This window comes from Carettochelys insculpta, chromosome 18, assembly GCF_033958435.1.
Source record: "Carettochelys insculpta isolate YL-2023 chromosome 18, ASM3395843v1, whole genome shotgun sequence".
Taxonomy (NCBI): domain Eukaryota; kingdom Metazoa; phylum Chordata; order Testudines; family Carettochelyidae; genus Carettochelys; species Carettochelys insculpta.
The window spans coordinates 29,863,860-29,884,806 of NC_134154.1; the positions used below are offsets into that span (position 1 = coordinate 29,863,860).

General features: G+C 52.5%; 1 protein-coding gene across 1 annotated transcript in view; it reads left to right on the plus strand.

Annotated features, from left to right (window-relative positions):
• Positions 1–20,947, plus strand: part of SGSM1 (small G protein signaling modulator 1) — a 71,817-nt gene that overhangs the window by 44,109 nt on the left and 6,761 nt on the right. The window contains exons 9-25 of the mRNA XM_075012867.1: positions 878–1,002; positions 2,356–2,418; positions 3,451–3,518; positions 4,942–5,105; positions 6,372–6,501; positions 6,848–6,986; positions 8,100–8,164; positions 8,391–8,536; positions 10,000–10,128; positions 10,597–10,779; positions 13,551–13,622; positions 15,243–15,851; positions 16,109–16,233; positions 18,986–19,068; positions 19,519–19,628; positions 19,967–20,063; positions 20,657–20,824. Of these exons, the coding sequence (XP_074868968.1) occupies positions 878–1,002; positions 2,356–2,418; positions 3,451–3,518; positions 4,942–5,105; positions 6,372–6,501; positions 6,848–6,986; positions 8,100–8,164; positions 8,391–8,536; positions 10,000–10,128; positions 10,597–10,779; positions 13,551–13,622; positions 15,243–15,851; positions 16,109–16,233; positions 18,986–19,068; positions 19,519–19,628; positions 19,967–20,063; positions 20,657–20,824 (2,476 nt within the window). The remainder of the gene's footprint in view (positions 1–877; positions 1,003–2,355; positions 2,419–3,450; positions 3,519–4,941; positions 5,106–6,371; positions 6,502–6,847; positions 6,987–8,099; positions 8,165–8,390; positions 8,537–9,999; positions 10,129–10,596; positions 10,780–13,550; positions 13,623–15,242; positions 15,852–16,108; positions 16,234–18,985; positions 19,069–19,518; positions 19,629–19,966; positions 20,064–20,656; positions 20,825–20,947) is intronic.

Sequence of the window (20,947 nt, forward strand, 5' to 3'; positions counted from 1 at the left end):
CCAAAGCAAGATCAACCCCAATTAAATCATCCCAGCCAGGACCATGTCAAGCTGGGACTTAAAAACTTCTAGGGATGGAGATTCCACCACCTCTCTTGGGCTACGTCTACACGTGCACCCAACTTCGAAATAGTTTATTTCGATGTTGCGACATCGAAATAGGCTATTTCGATGAATAACGTCTACACGTCCTCCAGGGCTGGCAACGTCGATGTTCAACTTCGACGTTGCTCAGCCCAACATCGAAATAGGCACAGCGAGGGAACGTCTACACGGCAAAGTAGCACACATCGAAATAAGGGAGCCAGGCACAGCTGCAGACAGGGTCACGGGGCGGACTCAACAGCAAGTCGCTCCCTTAAAGGGCCCCTCCCAGACACACTTTCATTAAACAGTGCAAGATACACAGAGCCAACAACTAGTTGCAGACCCTGTATATGCAGCACGGACCCCCAGCTGCAGCAGCAGCAGCCAGAAGCCCTGGGCTAAGGGCTGCTGCCCACGGTGACCACAGAGCCCCGCAAGGGCTGGAGAGAGAGTATCTCTTAACCCCCCAGCTGATGGCCGCCATGGAGGACCCCGCTATTTCGATGTTGCGGGACGCGGATCGTCTACACGTCCCTACTTCGATGTTGAACGTCGAAGTAGGGCGCTATTCCCATCCGCTCATGGGGTTAGCGACTTCGACGTCTCGCCGCCTAACGTCGATTTCAACTTCGAAATAGCGCCCAACACGTGTAGACGTGACGGGCGCTATTTCGAAGTTACTGCCGCTACTTCGAAGTAGCGTGCACGTGTAGACGCAGCCTTGGTAACGTATTCCCTTGCCCGGCTTTCCTTACCATTCCTTACCCATTTCTCTGTTTTTCTTTAAAAGCGAGATGACATGGAGGCAATACCGGGTTACTTGTCCCTTCACCAGACTGCGGACATCATGACGTTGAAGTGGACCCCCAACCAACTGATGAACGGTTCAGTAGGAGATCTGGACTACGAGAAAAGGTGGTTTGCTCTGTCTGCGGGATCGCATCAGCTGGCGAAAAGTGGGGAAATGAACTGTTCAAAGCCAAACATGTCCTGTTAGATGCTTCTGAAAGGCCTGATGTAGCAGCTGTTGCTGTCACTGGGGACCCTTCCACTGTGCTCCATGGGCTTGGAATCGGGTCCCAGAGGTTCAGCTGATATTGTCTGAGCACGCTTCCTTTTTGAGAGGTGTAATGTAAACCGGGGATTGGGAATAGCCCTCCTCTGAACCTCCTGGGGAGCCCAGTTCCGTGTTCTGGGTTGGTGCCAGTTTTTGCCACCATCTCTTGAGGAGACCCTGAGTAGAACCGAACAGTTATCCAGGAGCTTAAAATAGTAGGAGAGAGAGCAAGAGGCTTTTGGGGATGGACAGCAAGAAGGAGCTGCAGGAGCAGAGATGATGTTCCGAAGGAATTGTTCTCTTGGGGGCTGTGGTAAGCTGATCGAATCAGAGAGGCTGGCGATACCGAAGGGTGTGGAACACACACCCTATCTCGCCTTCCAGTGATGTCCTGTGCTGAGACCTGGTGTGTGCATCACAATGTTTTCTGTGTATGTGTGTAGGGGGAGAGGGGCAGGGGCGGGGCAGTGTTAGCACTGGGGAATTGCAAAGCAGATAAACATAGAACATCAGGTGTAAGGAGAAAAGATGCCTCCAGACTGACAGTGTGGGGCAAGGGCTTGTGTGGGGATAGGATCAGACCAGACATGAAGAGATTGAGGTGTGTTGTGGCCAAGGAGATGACACGGCTCTGAGCCAGGTGGCTGTTCCTTCTAGCTCTTAGACCTTGTCCTGCTGCCTGTCTTACCCTGTGCAGCAGATATCAATAGCAAAATCCGCAGAGTCTCGGGCACATCCCCCTTCGTGGGGTCCGAGCTCCTCTCAGGGTAGCACTGGAGCTCTTTTTCCTCACCTGTGATGCTTCCCTGTACAAACTAATGTTAACAAGCTGTGCCAGGCCTTTACATGCAGCGCAGAAAAGCCCCTTCCAGCAACTCATCATTGGCATAATCATAACAGCGTGGCTTGAACAATAACCGTTCCCAGGTGCCTTCCAGCATAGCACAGCTCTCCCGAAACACTGAGAACCATTTAAATGTGTGGGGAAACTCAGAGGTCGAAATAAGGGAGTACTGTCCCCCCTGGGCTGAGATAAGTGTCAGTGTCCATATAACTCACTTTCCATTTTTGTCTGTTCTCTGCATTTGTCTCTCTTTTTTGCCTTTGTTCCTTGGCTCTCCACTCTAACCCTCTGCTGCTGGCGGGTACGGCTGGCACCCTGCTCTAATGCTCTTTTCATGCCTGTGCTAAGTTCTTGGCTTGGTCCTCAGGCTAATTTCTAAAATTTCCCAGTGTCCGGCCAAGACAGAGAGAGAGAGAGGTCAAGCCACAAAGTAAGTACTGCTTCCTTTCTAAATGGCAGGTTATTACAGCTGAAACCCTGGACTTTTTTGTTTTTAATATCTGGAACTTAAACAACCTGCTAGAGATTTCATCCTGCCACTCACTCATTTATCATATGCATATGGTATATTACTCTCACACACAAGCACGCTCCATCTTGTGGTTGTTACCAACTGGCTGCTCCCCCTAATTTGACTGATCAGCTGAGATAGATGTGGGAGAGGTAGAGCTGGGCTTCTGCTGATCTGGATCAGTGTTCAGAGTTGACAAGATGAGGCCTAGGGTCCCCTGGCGAGACAGACCTGTAGCAGCTTCCCTCTCATGCGGATCTAGAGTAACTACTCATGCATTAGTTTACGCTTGTGCAGAATCTGTGGTGCCATCTTTTGGGTGTTGTCTGAATGCTGCCACACTTCAAAGAGTGGGCTTCCAAAACAGGTACTTGCTGCTGACTCCCAAGGCCATCCATACGTCCAGTCTTCTTTTAATGAGCCCATTTCACAGGTCTTGTTGTTCTTGGGTCTGGCTTCCATCTCCTCTACAGCCATTGCAGCTGGAAGTGTTTACCTTTCCGCCTTATCCATTCACTCACCAGGGCAATCAATTAAGTGAAAGGGAAGCAATCTAGTCTGGTATAAAGACATTTTCTTTACTTTACTTTACTTCATACAAAAGACTTAACACAAAGTTACAAAAAGTTTCTGTGTAAAAGAACTTAACAATACAGAGATACACAATGAAAGGCTTAATATAAAGTGAGATGAAAATGAAGGTTATATATATATGGAGAGACTTAATACAGAGGTTGTATGAAGGTGATCTACACTCATGTGAAAATGATTAATACTGAGATGAATCTACAGTATTTCCACCCACAGGGAGTTGGGTCGGACTCTTCCCACTGGATAACTTTAAAGTGCTGTTGAGTTGTGTGGCTGATTGGCTTGTCTGACGGGGGCGGGAAGCCCAAGGGGTGTAGGATTCTGCAAAGTGACTGGGGCCTCTCTGCTATTCCTTTCCAGTGTATATTGGGACTATGCCATGACCATCCGCCTTGAGGAGATTGTGTACCTGCACTGTCACCAGCAGGGTAAGGGAGATAGCACGGCTTCAGCTCCAGCACAGCTTGTGCTCACAGGGGTCTGCAGCAAGTACTAATGGCAGAGAGCGCTCAGGGCCAGTCTGGAAATACCCAATTTCTGTGGAAGAACAAGTTCAAATCCCAGCTCTCTCGACTCCCCCTTCATGCTCCCACGGTGGATGAATAGAGCCCTGTGGGGTACCGTTCCATGGCCCTTCCAGGGGAGACCTTAAAAGCAGGTCTGCCTGCTAGGCTCGGGCAGCAGAGGCTCTGGCCCTCTGTGAAGGGTGGAGTTCTGGGACTGGAGGCTGTGGTGCTGGAATAACTAGGGGTTAAGGCACTGGGCTGGGTTGCAGGAGATGCAGGTTCTGGTACTGGGTCTCCTAGACACACTGGGCATTATTCAGTGTCTTTGGGCTCCAGTTCCCACCTGTAAACAGTGAGTAATAGTAGTCCCTTTATGTCTCTTTTTTAATTCAGAATGGGCAGGCTTTGGACAGGGCCTGTCCGTACGCTGGGTCTACCCAGCACAGTGGGGTCCCAAGAACAGCTGGTGCTGCCAAGCATGATCAGAACAAATGTAACCTGGTGTGTGCCCCAGTGGCTACTGTACCCTCTTGTCTCTTACTCTGGCTGCAGCAAACTACTTAGTTGGCTGTTGGTGTCCACCACAGAGGTGGCTGCATTGCATGTTGAATCTCACAAAGTGCTTTCAGACCTCCCTCAGAACTGTGTCTGAAGCCAGGAGGAGGTTCTCTTCCTCTTCTGAGGTGAACACAAGGTGGGTTGGCTTGGGCAGGTGACTCCTTGGATTTGTTATCACTGCAAGCTGTGATTGGCTGATCCGGGGCTTGTGTCACCTCCCCCTATACAGCACTCTGCCTGAGAGCAGCGAAACAGCAAGAGCAATAGCCACACTCGGTGCAGTCATGTCCCTTGTGGAAGGTTTCGTGAATCGCTGCTTGATGTTCATTAGGGACAGAGGCCTCTGCGGTGAACACAAACAAGCCCGCGGCCAGTATTTCGCACCGAGGTCTGCCCACTTCCCATCGCAATGCCCTGGCCTGCCCAGCTGGGAGTTTGCCTGAATTCTCGTTAATCTCGGCCCACCTGATTTATTATTGGGGTCGTTAACCATTGCTATTGACCTGTCCAGGTGCAGTTGTGTAGTGGAAGGCAATTTTCTCTGCGTTCATAGGGGTGCAGAGTCTATGGGTTTAAATGGGACTCTGCTGGTAGTTAGAGTCGCGCCAGTGGGAGGAAAGTCCAGAATTGTGTGGCCTGGAGCCGCACATACAGTTTCTGTATTTATATCTCCCCTGGAAGCTCCTGTGGCTGGCTCTGGCCTTTTGGATTGGTGTGGCTGCTTCTGACACTTGTTTCCCTAATGTCTGTTGTGCATCTTCTCTGCTTCTGTTCCTGGTGCTAATAGTAGACAGTGGTGGGACAGTCGTTTTGGTGAGCCAAGATGGAATTCAGAGGCCCCCGTTCAGGTTCCCCAGAGGAGGGCACCTGCTGCAGTTTCTGTCCTGCCTAGAAAATGGTCTCCTTCCTCACGGACAGCTGGACCCACCTCTCTGGTCTCAGAGGGGGAAGGTAGGAGCCGCGACTCAGATGCAGTGTGCAAAGCAGGGGCTCAGAAATGCTGCTTTCACCACTTGCCAGCATGTCTCCTGACTGGTGCTGCGGAGTGGCGCCTGTCTGGAGTTAGTGGTAGCTTCCATGTAAAACTCCCTGGGTTTGGATGGCTTTGGGGTCAAGCAAAAAAGGAGACTCGCACAGGATGGGTGTTTTGGGGGAGCGTGTGACTTGCACTCCTGCAGAAAGGAAGGCCATGCAGCAGAGTGGAACTGGCTGCCTGTGAAAAATCAAACCTTCCTCTTTTCAAAAGTGCCCTGCTAATGGACGTGTATTCCTAGGGCATCTCTGGTCTCTCGCACACATCTAGTCCAGAAACCAGAGCTGCCAAGAACCGTCCCTGCAGGAGCTTGTTAAATGTAAGGGGTGCCATTTATTTCAGGGAAACACCTGTCCCTGCTGTCATCTGTACCCCGATAAAATACATACCTGGTCCAGAAGGCCAGCATCACACCTGGACACCATTTCAGCCTGGGAGGTGTAAGTGAGACCTGTGATGCCTTGAGCCGCCCTTCTGGACAGGGATGCATTTCCCTCTTTCTTAATAAACTCACTGAACTCTGCCTGTTGCCTTAAAGCCAGATGGTCCCATCTTATTCACGTAACATTAAGCAGGTTGCAGCCAATGTTCCCTATAAGCTGAGCTCTTGGGCAGTCCCCCAGCAGAGTCAGGTGCTGCCCAGCTGGTTAGCAGAGTGCCCACAGCTGAGAGCAGGGGTTTCTATTGGTGGTGAACATCTGCACATGTCTTGGTGCACATAAAATTTATTCCATCCATAGTTGGGAAAAAAAATCAGAGGGAACACTGATTGCAGCTATTCTTATCTAATGCACAGATATATTACTGCTCTACAACAGTACGCAGCATGCAACTCCCTGTCTGAAGTGAGGTAGTCTACAGGGATCTGCAGGCTGCCTGCACCCCATCTGTTTATGCAAGTGCAGTGGCTGGGGCTTGCTGTGAAATTTGGCCGTGCAGACTCTGGCACAAGGTCGTGTCGTAGGTCCGACATCAGGGGCAACCTTTTCTCTTGGTGGGAATGTAATCTACAACATGAGGCTCTTGCAGCTGAGCGAATGCTGGGGAGCGCATGAGCTCCTAGTTCGGTGGGAAAACATGGGTGTTCTTGCAGTAGATAGTGTTTTCACTAGCGTTTGACAGTTGCCCTGAATGTGAATACATGGCCTGGCTTTGTAAACAGCCATTCTTATGTATTTATTTAGGGGAAGGTGTTTCCAAAGCTGAGGAAGAGAAGTCCCCAGGGCTCCTGCGAGTCAGCGTCCGATAAAGAGGATGACGAAGCTACAGACTACGTCTTCAGGATCATATACCCTGGCATGCAGTCAGAGTTTGGTAGGTGTGCTCAGTAATGATACGCCACGTGGCTTGTGTCTGGAGCGGGACTCGCCTGACAACGGCACTGCTGGAACGCACGGCCTAAATGAACCCGTTCCCGGACAGGGTTGTCTGTGAGAGAATTCCCTTTGCAGGATCACAAAGGCATTTAAACAACGTGGTTTGTTTTGAGCATTTCTCGGTCAAGAGGGCAGCAATGGCCTAGTGCTGGAGAAGGGCTCCACTCTCTCTTTCTGGGCTGTGGATCTCTCCAGTCAGAATTTCCCTCTCTCTGTCTCGGTCATGTGATCTCTGTATCTCCTGTTGCAGCTGTTCACTGAGGCCTTTCCTTGCCTCCCCACAGCTCCCCAGGACCTGATGGACACCCCAGGCAGCGGCCTGCCTTCCATGTGGCAGCCCAGCACCCGCAAGCCCTCCTGCTCCTCGTGCTCCCAGAACAGCTCCTCCGATGGTGGCCCTTCCAACGGCTGCAGCCACGAAAGGTCTGACCAGCAGGCGCTGTGTTAATGCAGCAGGCATACATGTGCTGGAACCAGGCAGAGGTCCCTGAGCATGGCAGCATGACGGCCAAGGATGAGAGCGACACTGGCCCTCTCCCTAGTTCTTCAGCTGAAACTTCTGCTCAGCTGGTTCTAGGTCCAGACCTCCAGGCACGTGTCCCCATCACTGCTGTTGCTCCAATGGGGACACTGCCACTGGCTGTTTCTGTCCCATGCTGGGATGCTCTGGCTGGCCCCTGGGAACGGAAGAGGGCTTTTGAAGGCCGGTTTGGGTTCCCCAGGTGGGACGCGGGTGATGTTAAAAATGGGGACCCCTTAATATGCAGTAGGGCCCTGAAAGCAGTTTTGTACCCCACGGAGAAGTGAAATCCTGCTGTGTCCTAAATGCGCTCATCCTGCCCTGGGTGTGACCATCCAGAAGGGGTTAATTGTGGTTCAGTTATCCCCTCAGGGTCTGCCCTAGTGATCTGAACACAGGCCTGGGAGTCTCCCAGGTTCTGATCCTAACTCTCCTGTGTATTCCCATTGCAGCCTTAGGCAGGTAGCGTCAGACGGGGTTTTCTGAGGAGACCAAAGGAATGAGGGCCAGAGGAGTTGGGTGACTGACTCCCATAGGTTCTTTAAAATCCCAGTGTCACGCTCCCTGCCTCAGTTTCCCCAGCTGTGACTCTTCATGCCAACTGTAACTCGCCCTTTCTCTTAGCACCCTCAGGGGTGAGCGCATGTCCGGCAGCAGGAGGAGAAGGCCTAGAATGACTGACAAAGCTTGAGCCACCTTGCTGCTTTTGTAGCAGCTGAGTGAGCTGCCTGGCTGCTTCCTTCTCCCTCCAGACTTCACCTCCCTGCTTGGCGGATGCCTGGAACAGTTATTGCAGGGTCAACAAATCAGTGTTCAACGTTAACCCCTCCCCCTGCCTTCAGTCACCATGCAGGGGGCAGGTTGTCCTGAGCTGGGGTTACCAAGTGTAAGCTGCATGTCCAGGGGGAGCACGTGAGCATCTGGCGCCCGTGGGTGGGCCAGGGCCCTGAGGTGGCAGGGTAGCAATGCGACCCAGACCTCTCTTGGGCCTGATTGGCTTTCTTCCTTCTCAGCAGAACCCCGCTCAAGCTCCTGTGTGACAACATGAAATACCAGATCCTCTCCCGCGCGTTCTATGGCTGTGAGTGCGCTCCTCCTCTGTGGGAACCTCTGTGCTGGGGTGGGTCGGCGTCTCCTCTCCGCTGCAGCTTGGCTTTAGTGGGCTGGTGGCGGAGGGGGGAGCTGGCCTGGGGAATTGTCTGGTGCTGTAGGCAGTGCATGTGCAGACACCAGCGCGGTCTGCCAACCTCATGCCATGCGGGTTAGGCTGCTGGTGGTGTGAATGAAACCTTATTTCCACCTGGCAGGGCTGGCGTACTGCCGACATCTCTCAACCGTGCGAACCCACCTGTCTGCATTGGTGAACCACAACATTGTGTCTCCTGACCTACCGTGTGATGCCAGCGGTGGACTGACTGCAGAGATATGGAACAAGTACCTTCAGGATAGCACGGTAGGGACAAGCATGGTAGTTAGCCTGGCAGAATAAGGCCGAAGCAAGAGCAAGAACAGTTTTTTTCAGGATTGTTTTACCGGTGGCTATTGACAACGTTGCAAGCTCTTGTGGCAGAGATGCTTCTGGCTGTATCTGCTGGGGTAATGCTGCCCAAGAACCCCTGCAACCGATTATCCAGAACCGGCCGGCTGTTTGCTGCTTCAGGTGCCCTGGCGGGTTCTCACGGATGGCGGGGGTGTGACAAGTGCAGGGGCATTGCCTTGGCACTACTGAATGGCTGAAGTACAGGGTGCTGCTTCACCCCTCTTGACACTTGTTTTCTTTTTTGTCTTCTGTCTCTGTTTTATTTCCCTACGTTCCATTTTGTATTTATCGCAGTCATCGTTAATGATGTGCTGTGCACCTCTAAGGCCCTCTAAGCCCAAGGGTCTTGCAACGTGAAGGGAACACTCTTACCGCCATTTTACAGGAGTGGCGCAGAGGTCAAGTGATGTGCCCCATGCTGCAAAACGATTCTGTGTCAAAGCCCTCCCTGCTAAACCTGTTAGAGTGGGAGCCCAGGAGTAAAACAACTGTTCCCAGCTCTCACATGGATTTGCTGTGACTTGTTACACCACTGCCAGCGGGGCAGCTTTGCCAGGAGTAGCAACGGCAGGGCTACTAGTGTGGACAGGGCATAGGCACCAACTTGCCTGCTCGTTGGAGGTGCTCAACCCCTCGTCCCCATGTCCCACGTCCACTCCACCCCTTCCCCCGAGCCCCCACCCCGCTCATCATCCTCCTTCCTGGAATGGCTTGAACGCCCATGGAACAGCTGTTTGCAGTGGGCAGGAAGTGCTGGGAGGGAGGGGAAGAGCTGGTCAGCGGGGCTGCAGGCAGGCGAGAGGCACGGGGCAGAGGGAGCTTGGCCAGTGCTGGATGCTGAGCACCTGCTAATCTTTCCCCATGGGTGTTCCTGCCCCGGAGCCCCCACAGAGTCTGTGCCTGTGACAGGTGGCCTTACCCCAGTGGGGCTGCATGATGTGGTGGCTGCTGGTGGGAATGCTGCCCCAAGGTGCTGCTCTGGTGCTGCATGGTTGGCAGTGTCCAGGCGTGAGAATGACCTCAGCCACCTTGACCAGATCGCTTCCCTTCCCACATCGCATCTTCCTCCCCTTGGAACAGGGCTGCTGGCGGAACAGAGGGGCCCGGCCTGGCTGAACTGAGGCCCTTCCAGACCTATGCTCTCCGCAGGGCCCGTAGCTTTGTGGGGGTGGGGCTTGGCTCTCTGGTTTCAGGCTGAGCGGTGTAGCTCAGGGTTTGGGGTCTCAGCAACTTGGAAAATCTTCAGGCTCCGGGTGTCTGGGCCAGGGCCCAAAAGGAGAGCACATGGTGGGAGGCGGGGCTGCCGCAGCCGGGCAGGAATTGCTGTGAGGTTCTGGCCTGGCCAGGGCCTCTCCGTAATGCAGCTCTCCCCACAGAGTTACGAGGAGCAGGAGTTGTTACGGCTCATCTACTTTGGTGGGATCCAGCATGAGATCAGGAAAGCTGTCTGGCCGTTCCTCTTGGGCCACTACCACTTTGGGATGATGGAGACTGAGAGGCAAGAGGTCTGTCTGTGCTGGGGGGACCACCACCAGGGCAGCGACCCCGGGGTTTGGAAGCTTTGGGATGCAGGCAGCTGGCTGGAGCTGTGACCTGTGCGCCCAGTCTGCGGTGGCTGAAGTTCTGCACCGCTGGCTCTGATGGAGAAGGGACAGGCCGAGAAGGCAGCAGGCTCAGAGTGGTGCTGGGACAGCCTAGGGCCATGCACCAGCTGAGAGTCAGCAGCGCCCAGGGAGAGGTCTGAGAGCCTAGGTACCAGGATGAGCAAGGGGCTGGAACACAGCTGCCTGGCTGGAGCCTGATCCCCTACAAAGGGGCTGTTTCCAGGGGACATAGAGGTCTGTGAGGCCTTGCTCCCCAGCATGGTATGACGCGTGCCCCGGGTGTGAAGAGTGTGTGTGGGGTGGCACTGTGCCAAGGGGTGGCCACACCCCCTTTCAAACCATCCCAGTGGTGCTCTCTGAATGCTGCAGGTCGACAACCAGCTCCAGGCCTGCTACGAGCAGATCATGGCGGAGTGGCTGGGCTGTGAGGCCATTGTTCGGCAGCGAGAAAAGGAGTCCCACGCTGCAGCCCTGGCCAAGTGCTCTTCTGGGGCCAGCTTAGACTCCCACATTCAGAGGATGATGCACAGAGATTCCACCATCAGCAACGAGGTGAGGCAGTGGAGGGCCTGCAGAGTGAGGCCTCCATGGGTCCTGGAGGGAAGAAAGCTCCTTTCCCCCCGGGGTTCTGCTGTCAATCCTCAGGATGGCATCTGGCCTTGTCCTCAGCCCCAATCTGTTCCCCTCCGCTAGTGCTGGCAGGCCAGGGGCTAATTAGGTGCCCTTGCACCAGCCTCCAGTTCCACACCACAGAACAGAAGAGGCTTGAGGGGCACCCTGCCCCATCCCAGAAATGTGGGAACATGAAACACTACCCCAGTGCGCCTCTCTGAGGCAACACGTCCCTCTCGCAAGCAGAGTCTGTAACAAGGGAGCTGCTATGAGCAGGGAAAGAGAGCCTGGCATTAATCTGGGACAGTGCCGCACCCAGTGCCCAACAGTGTGTGCCCATAACAAACTTCTACCCCCAGCACAGTGCCCATTCACACCGTGCTTGCACAGCTGGGGAGGGATATTTTGTAACCTGAGCTGGTGTCTCTTCTCCCTCCCTCTCCGAGAGGGTCACAACCATGTAAGAGAAGGAGAATTGGGCCCAGGGGGTACACAGCTCTGCAGGGCTCAGAAGCTAAGGAAATAGCTGACAGACAGGTCTTTGGAGGTGTGGATCCCCGTTCCGCTTCTGAAGCGTCACTGCTCAGCCCAGCTGAGGTCCTTGGATACTGCTCTGCGTCAGAGAGATGAACTGGTCCCACAGGAATGGGCTGGGGGAAAGGAAGCTGTTAGGTTTAGATGTGGAGCAGGGCAGGGCATGTGGTCACAGGATTGCACGTGGCAAAGAAAATGTAGAGAGAGGCCAAGCCAGGGACTGGTCGTGTCACGAATGAACCCTGTAAAGGGTTAAACCCAGAAAGGATGGGTTCTCTATTGGCGGGCAGACAGGTGGGCTAATAGGAAGAGAGGGGGGGTTTTGATTTGAAGCCCTTACCTCCTGACAGTCTTTCTTTTGTGTGGCCAGAGGAGATGCATGGGAATTGTTTGTCTGAAGCAGGCTTGGGTGACTTCAATGAATATCCAGACCTTTGAAAGAAATTGAGGCACACAGATGTGTAAAAAGAAAGAAAAAGTTTAATCAGATGCGATCTAGTTATTTTTTTATTTTGGGTTTGGTGCCGGACTTCTCAGGCTGGCTGATGTACCCCCTGTACACAGTAACTTTTAAACTGAACCCCAGAGAAGTAATTCTCTGTGCTTGAGCTACCTTTTTTTAAGTTGCTCTGTAACACCTAATAACAAAGTGTGCTTTATCACGTGTCTTTTTGTTTTGTTCCCAAATCAACCTTTTAAGGCAATGATTTGATTCCTGTGTGCTAGAGAAGGGTCTGTGTGGATGCATGCCTGTGACTGAAAGGCCAGCTACCGGAGGTTTCAGTTTATTTTCTTTCTCTGTTTTTCAGGCTCTCATGCCAAGGGTGTCTTCCTGGGCTCTAAAGAGGGGTTTTCTTGCTCGGGTGATAGCAGCTACCTCCCAGGATCAGGGAAGCTGTGACCTTGGGAAGCTTTTAATTAGAAGCTATAGAGGTGTGGTAATATTAAGGTCTTTTACAGGCTCCACCTTCTGCACTGTCAGAGTGGGGAACAGCCTTGACAGGAGGACAGAGTCTCTTAAAGGAACCATAGCACAGGTGCATGTGAGAGCATTCAGTCCATCTTCATTCTCTGAGCAGGGCATCCATAGAAGGATAGGGGAAACTGGGAAGGTGCCAGCTGCAGACAAGGGTACCGCAGGGCCTGTGGGGGAGTTTTCTGTGCAGCAAAACAAGTGACAAGTCAAATTCCCTGACCCCATCCACTGGAAGCAAAACCCAGATCAAGAAAGGCCAAAGGAGACTCCCGGGTCAGCCCGTCTGAGCTGCACCTGTGCTTCACTGCGGCTTTCGCTGTCTCCGCCTTGCAAGAGAGCGCGAGGGAGCGTGTTTGTGTGTTTGTCGGTGAGTCTGTCAGATAGAGATGGAGGGAGCCACGAGTGGGCGAGTAGGGGACAGGTAGGCAGGGTGCAGATATGTTGTTGCTTGCCTCAGCTGAGGTGACACATGGCTTGCACAGAGCCAGGCATGAGCGGGCTAAGAATTCAGCATTTACTGATGAGTGAGTCATTGCTCCCCTGCATGATCAAAACAAAAAGCAGTCAAGTAGCACTTTAAAGACTAGCAAAATAGTTTATTAGGTGAGCTTTCATGGGACAGACCCACTTCTTCAGACCATAGCCAGACCAGAACAGGCTCAATATTTAAGGCACAGAGAACCAAAAACAGTAATCAAGGAGGACAAATCAGAAAAAAAACAGATCAAGGTGAGCAAATCAGAGAGTGGAGGGGTGGGGGGGAAGGTCAAGAATTAGACTGAGCCAAGTATGCAGACGAGCCCCTATAGTGACTCAGAAAGTTCCCATCATGATTTAAACCATGTGTTAATGTGACATATTTATATATATTCAAATATATATAATATAATATATATTCAAATTCAGTGCTCCTGCCAGTGCTCCTCTAATGAGAAGCGCTGGTCACTGCTTGAGGCAGGAGGCTGGACTCTGGGCAAATAACCTGACCCAGTATGACACATCTCCCACTGCTGTGACTCTCTGGTTTCCCTGCTTGAAATACAAGGATTTATCAGGGGCAATTTTCCCCTGATCCTTTTATGCAGAGGTGCCTGCTTACGATGGCCCTGCTGGGTGCGCTTTCCCCTGGCCTTCCCAGGGGGGATGGTATAACCCTGAGCTTTGCCTGTTTCACTGACTGTTCTGCTCTTCTCTCTTTCAGTCTTCCCAAAGCTGTAGCTCTGGCCAACAAGGCCACACCCGGCTGCAGAGTGACTCCAGCTCCAGCACACAGGTAACTGGCAGAGCTTTGCAGGGCAGGCTGGTGACTGTTCAGTAGCTGTCACACCATCCCGTGTGACTCCTTCACCCTGGCGTGATACACTGAGCTTTAGACACTAGTTTTGCGCATGCTTCTCCTCGGAGTGTCCAAAACAGAGTTGGTTGAGCGCAGTGACTCCCCCCACTGCAGCCATCCATCAAGACAGATAGGACTTGACATGCCGGAGTTGTGCCTGGGCTTTGAAGGAAAGATTTGCCCCATTTTCTGCAAACGTTGTACATTTGCTGACCTGGATCTCATTAGCTCCTGGCTTGAGTACCCTTAGCTGATGTATATAGGCGCAGCCATTTGTGTGCCTAAACTGAAACCCTGCTAATACACAGAGGCTTTCTACATTCATACACAGCATGGAATTCAGGCACAGCAAGGGGTCCTGGTAAGACATTTTAGAAACCACCAGAAACGGCTTCTGGCTAGATCCAGTGAGGCTGTATGTTTGAAGCTGAGAACTTACATCATGTACACGATACGTGATGTTTTTGTCTGACATGGCCAGGTCCATGGCAGAGACCTGCAGTTTGGTGACATACAAATTAAAATCCAGCTAATCCTAGACAGTGTATTGAAGCATATTGAATGGATAGCGCAGTTAGAATAGAGCCAGCATCAAGATGTGTTAGCCCTTCTCTGTGGAGTGAGACTTCCTCAAGGCAGTGGTGATAGACTGGAGCTGCTAAATGCTCTGTCTAGCAGGAGGAGGTCATGTGCTGCCTGAATTTGGCTGCATGTCTTACGCATAACCCAGAGGAAGTCCAAATACGTTGGGGTCGTGCACAGCGTATCAGTATTGTCCCTGACTTAACTCTGTGCATTGTGCTAGCATCCAAAGCAAGCAGCCTAGCCATGGAGCAGATTTCTCACCACCCTTAGGACATAATGGCACCGCAGAACGCAGTGCAACATTGTTGCCCTTAAACTGTTGTTAATGTGATGGGAATGAGTCTAGGTCACTCCAAGACCTCCAGTCACCAGCACATCTTATTGTGGGGCCATGCATGAAAAAATCCATGGTGTCAATCTTTGCCTAACGGGTCAGGAAAATGTGCTCTGGAAATTGACTACAAAGTGGCTGTGTGAGCCCCTCGCTAGTCTGTGAGCAGCCATGACAACACATCTGCTTCCTTCTAGCTGCCAGCCCGGAACACTCTTCCTGGGATCTGTGGGGCATGCTGGGGTCTTTCTAACTCCTCTGTCATGTGCTGTAAAGACTTTGCCTTCAGTTACACCTGTCCCACCCCAGTGGCTGTGGTTTATGGGACTGCACGGATGTAATTGATTGATTTGGGCAGTCAAACATGGTTAAGTTCTGTCTGTGATGCGCAAGCCACACGAGGACCCAGCTCACTCCTGGTGGCTTAGGAGCTGCAGAACCAGCAGGTGTTTGAGAGCTCCTCGTTGATGGACTTTGCACAGTGACTGGGTAGGATGGTGCCACTTTTCTGATCAGCGCTTCACTTCTCCCCTCATGGTAGGGAGCCCAGGGGCTGCGGTACCAGCTGGAGTTAGAGGTTGCTGGTGAACGCAAAGCGCGTTTGTCTGGGCTCAGGGGTTTTCTACCTGTTGTTTGCACAGGTGTTTGAATCCGTTGATGAGGTGGAACAGAGCGAGACAGATGCCCAACTGGAAGACGGCAAACAAGCCAAAGCCCTCAATGGAATCGTCGTCGCCAATGGCACGTGTTCCCCAGACTCTGGCCATCCCTCGTCCCAGAATTTCTCCAGCACGTCAGGCTATTCAGAGCATAGCTTCAGCACTGACGACAACACAGCCGAATCTGGCAAAACTGCAGACTGCCACGAAGTGAAAGCCAATGGGGGAGAGGCCCCGAAGCTGCAGAGCTCAGCCAGCACTTTGTCAGAGGGCAGGCTGGCAGAGCAGGACCTGCAGGACCAGGACAGCTTAGAAGGTGAATGTCCCATCAATGGAAGCTTAGAAGTCTTTATTCCAGTTGGCAGGAATACAGCAGGGGTGGTGCCTGACAGCAGAGCAGTGGGCCTGCCCGTGGTGGATGAGAGCTGGGCAGATAGCGAAGCCGAAAAGCACAGCTTGGTGGGGAGTGAGGACAATCTGTCGGAGGAACCCGAGATGGAGAGCTTATACCCGCAGCTGGATTCCCTGGCGGTGGCTGATTTGGCTACCAATGAAGTTTCTCCTGTCTCCTCAACGGGGGTCACCTATTCAGTGAGTATTTGCTGTGCAATTTCCATCTTGGGCTGGGACCCATCTGTGAGTCCCTTTGCAAATGCATTTCGCCAGCTGCTCTGTGTGACCCCCCCCCCTTTTTTAGTTCTGCAGTTGCATGGTAGCTAACTCCTTCACAGCGCAACTTCTGAGCAGAGTGCAGTGCCTGGGGATTCGTTCCACCTGGCAGCATTGCTTTGGGAGGGAGGAGGCGCTGGAGGAATTCATCTGTATTATTTCGGTCCCTATCTCTGTAGCCAGAGCTGCTGGACATGTACACGGTGAACCTGCATCGCATTGAGAAGGACGTGCAGAGGTGTGACCGGAACTATTGGTACTTCACACCCGCCAACCTTGAAAAGCTCCGCAACGTCATGTGCAGGTATTGACTGGTGGGTTAGGGGAGGAGCTGACTTTCCTGCAGATGGCCCCATTTGTGAGTAAGGCGCCTGTGGTGGGAAGCCCCAGGCCAGTGGTGGCGGCTCCAGTGATGATCTGAACCCATTTGTTTTCTCTTCTATTGTTTCTCCCGCCTAGAAGGCCCCAGCATCCTAGTGCAGCTCACAATCAGGGCCTTAAGACAGGGATTGGTGGCTACAAGAATCTAGCCTCTGACCCCCCCACCCCCCAGTCGCAGAGGAAGTGATCATTAGCTCCTGTCAAGCCCCGCGGGTTGAGCTGTGATGCAGCTCTGTCTTGCGGTGTCCCTTGCCGGGGGAGGGATGGCTCAGAGTTTAGCGCATTGGCCTTGTAAACCCAGGCTTGTGAGGTCAATCCCTGAAAGTGCTGTTCCAGGGCAGGGTAGATTAAAAAGGAAAATCTGTCAGGGACGGTGCTTGGTCCTGCCGGGAGCTGGACTCAATGACCTCCTGAGGTCTTATCCAGCTCTGTGAGAGAAGTAGGTATATCTCCGTGTTTCTTGTGGTACAAATCCAGCCCAGGCCAGCTGGCCGTGTGGCTCAGAGCAGGTGGGCTTGGCTCTTCCATGCCAGCAAGGTCCCACAGGACAGCAGCCGAGATGGTGTCCCACATCCAGTGCTGGCAGCGCAGCCCTGCTGTGCTCCTGCAGAGTGTGAATGAGGGTTTGACCTGCAGAACTCAAACGCTAATGAGAAGTGGAGATACCAGACATTCGTTACTTGCGCTTATTCCTGCAGAGGGTACGGTGGGGACGGCCACACAAGTATTGGAGAGACAAATACATGGGCGGATTTCTGATGTCTGCTGATGAGTCATCTCCTGCAGAGGTCACTGTAGATACTGTCCCAGATGACAAGTAGCTGCAGCCCTGCAGACGCAGCCATGCGAGTGGCAGAGAAATCAGGAGTATTAATATGACACAGCTCAGCAGAATGAGGAAACGAATTTATTTTGTTAGCACTGTCCATTAATCTCACGGGCAGGCCTGGCAGAGCTTGGCTGAGGTGGATCAACAGTGCAGCTGGAACCTGAGAAGACGGAGATGGTCATTAAGTCATGACTTTCTTCTGCCACAAATAGGTTTCTCTAGCCTTCTGTAGAGAATTTTGATTCATTACCAAATGTGGTGTGTGCTATGTACCAGGCTACTTGGTCTCCAGAAGCCCTTGATCCAGGGAGGGAGATGCAAGTAGCATCAGGTTGTCTGCACAGATGTGTTTTCTTGTGGGTCAGAGAACGGACTGGGAGCTAAGGGTGAGCGTCTTTTATTTATCTTTTTTTAAACAAGCTCTTTGCTGTTTTGTTCATTGCTCCTGGCACCGCTTGATTGGAGTTTCATTTGCTCCAGAGCTGATCTCTGCTGAGTCGTTGCAGCATATTGACATGAGAGGTGCCCCACCAATGTGATGCTTCACTGTGTGCCCTCCTGGCCCGGCCTACAGGGGAGAGAGTTGTTCCCAGGCTACCTGCCCTGGAACGAGCAAACAAACTGAGGGTAGGGTTGGCAGGAGGAAGGGAAGGCAGTTGTTGTGTCTGTGCTGATTCCCATGGCCCTCTATTCACTGCCCAGGCTGCAGGGGAAGGGGAGCTGGTGTCATTCAAAGAGTACCTGCAGCCGATAGCGAGCACCACAGCTGGGCTGTGAAGGGAGCCCTACCAGTCCATCTCCGATGGAAGGTGGCTGGTCTATGTGGTGGCGCAAAGAGAGGCAGGGTAGAGTGTTTTAATGAGACATATCCTCTAGGCTCTTTCAGAGAGTGCCCAGCTGCACCCGCACGAAGGAGAGAGGAGGAGACAGGCAGTTCTGCAAATTCAGAGGACGTTTCAGGGCTCTGCCCATCGAAGGACGTTTCAGGGCTCCTCCCCCAGCACCAGCAGTGCTGGCAGGTTCTTTTGAAAGGCATTGTATGCTGGGGACGGAGTGGGTAATTAGAGCAACGCCTTGTCACAAGAGTATGAGAATGGCCACACTGGCTCAGAACAAAGATCCATCTGGCGCAGGGTCTTGTCTTCTGACAGTGGCCGATGCCAGGTGCCCCAGAGGGAGTGAACAGAACAAGGAATCATCAAGTGATCCTTCCCCTGTCACCTGTTTCCAGCCTCTGACAGACAGGCCAGGGACGCCATCCCTACCCATCCTGGCTATTAGCCACTGATGGACCTAACCTCCACGAACTTATGCAGTTCTTTCTGAACCCTGTTAAAGTCCTGGTCTTCAGAACTTCCTCTGGCCAGGAGTTCCACAAGTTGACTGTGCACTGCGTGAAATAAATACTTCCTTTTGTATTTTAAACCTGCTACTTATTAATTTCTTTGGTGACAACCAGTTTTTATGTTCTGGGAACAAATAAATAACTTTTCCTTATGGACTTCTGTCCACTTTTGCAGGGGCCCCATCTTCCCTCAGTTTTTCTTGGCCCTTGCGTGACACTGATGTTGGTGGGGACCCATGAGAACTGATTTTTCCCCCCCTCACCCCCACCCCTCGATCCAGGCACTGCCATCCACCCACGTAGTGTGCCACCTGGTCAGTGATTACAGCACACAGCACCAGGGAATGGAGCCCTTTGGCTTCTGACTTTGACCCCATGGAATCTCTGGGGCAGGCAGGCTGCTTGCCCATTGCCTGGCTCCCATATGAGTGCATGAGAGCCGTACGCTGGGCCTATCCCCCCTGGAGAGTTCACAGCCTGTCTAACCCACTGTCTCCCCAGCTATATCTGGCAGCACATTGATATTGGCTACGTGCAGGGAATGTGTGATTTGCTGGCGCCTCTCCTGGTCATCCTGGATGACGGTGAGTGGGCAGGGTCCCGGCAGCTCCATCGGATGTGATTAGCTCAGGGTATTTACAAGGGGAGATTTGGGGAGAGCTTGCTGACTCAGTCAGACCCACAGATCTGCCGTGTCCTGGTCTATCTGGCTCTGGCAGGGTGCCACATACCCATGGTGCTGCAGACTTCTATCTGTCCCTCTGACAGGGACGGCACAAGTCTTGGGCAGCCATTTGTGCCTCCAGCAGCGCCTGGAGAGACCTCTCTGGGTTGGGGAGAGGCTTTGTCTCCAGGGCCCATTCCATCCTGACTCTGCTGCAGAGAATCAGCAAAAGTAGCGGCAAGTAACCAGCTGTGCTGGATGTGAGCCGATGTGTACATACCAACCCCCATGCTCCGGTGGCCGCATGCAATTTGTGTGTGAACGCGTCTGTGCCATAGAGCCATGACGCTCTCCCTCTCGTCCTGTACAGAGGCACTCGCTTTCAGCTGTTTCACTGAGCTCATGAAAAGGATGAACCAGAATTTCCCGCATGGGGGCGCCATGGACACCCACTTCGCTAACATGAGATCCCTGATCCAGGTACTGGGCTGGGGCTGATGGCGAGAAGGTGGTGGCCTCTGAGGCCCACCAAAGGAAGGTTTTTTCTCATCCACCTGCTGTGTTAAAGGGCTCTTCCAGGGAGGATGTGGTGGGGTCCTGGGTTCTGGAGGAGGCACCTTTGTGTTTGGGGGCAGGGCTATGGAGGCGTTTGTGGAAACGACCAGGACGAGGGAGTGTTACAGCTGCAGAGGAGCTTGCCAAGTGTGTAGGGCTATGGAAGTGCCTGAGGGTGTGGCTGAAAAGGCCGGATGGGAGGCATATCTGTTGCCTCTTGGGCTCTAACCAGTTCCTGGACACCCTTTGCTTTTCTTGGACAGATCTTGGACTCTGAGCTCTTTGAGCTGATGCACCAGAATGGCGACTACACCCATTTCTACTTCTGCTATCGATGGTTTCTCCTGGACTTCAAGCGAGGTGAGTGCCATGACCTTGACTAAGGCTTGAAGGCCTCCTGTGAACCCAGATGCCTCTACCTTACAGAGAGTGGCATCAGTTGAGATGTTCATTGGCGAAAACAACCTGCAGGAAGGCTGCCAGTCTGGATCGGAAGACATCAGGAGGTGGAGAACACTCCAGTTTCCTTGGGAGCTTGTTACAGCAGTTAATCTCCTGCAGTGTTCAATACATTGTGCTTTATTTTGAATTTGGCTGGATGCTAAATCCCAGTGTTGGTGCTTGTTCCACTTTTCTGCACTCAGTTCAGACCATGTTTTGTTCTGTCATATCCACCCATGTAAGGCCAATGGCTAGTGAGTTTATTCCTGTTTTACACTGATGGGTCATCAGGGTCAGGCCACACTTAAGTTCTCACATCCTGGCAGGAGCCTGATTGTTTTCCATATAAAATAATCACCAACCTGGAACAAGTTTCCCTTTTTACAGTAATTCTAAGATCTTCCAAAGACAGGGCCCTCTGTTTGTTGCTGGGCATTCTCCATAGCCCCATCCCAGGTCCTGGGCCCATCCTAAACGACTCCCTGGCTTATCCATTTTTCTGTCTGTCACAGAGTTAGTATACGATGATGTGTTCGCCGTCTGGGAGACAATCTGGGCAGCTGCACGCGTCTCCTCTTCACACTATGTCCTCTTCATAGCCCTGGCCTTGGTGGAGATGTACCGGGACATCATTTTGGAAAATAACATGGATTTTACTGATATCATTAAGTTCTTCAATGGTATGTCCTGAGTTTTGTTGGGTGGAATCTATGGCAAGTAGACAGTCTTGGTCAGCAAGTGCTTGTGGTTAGGGTGCGTTAGTCTCTACTGATAACTAGTGTTTGTTGAAGCAGAACGGGGTG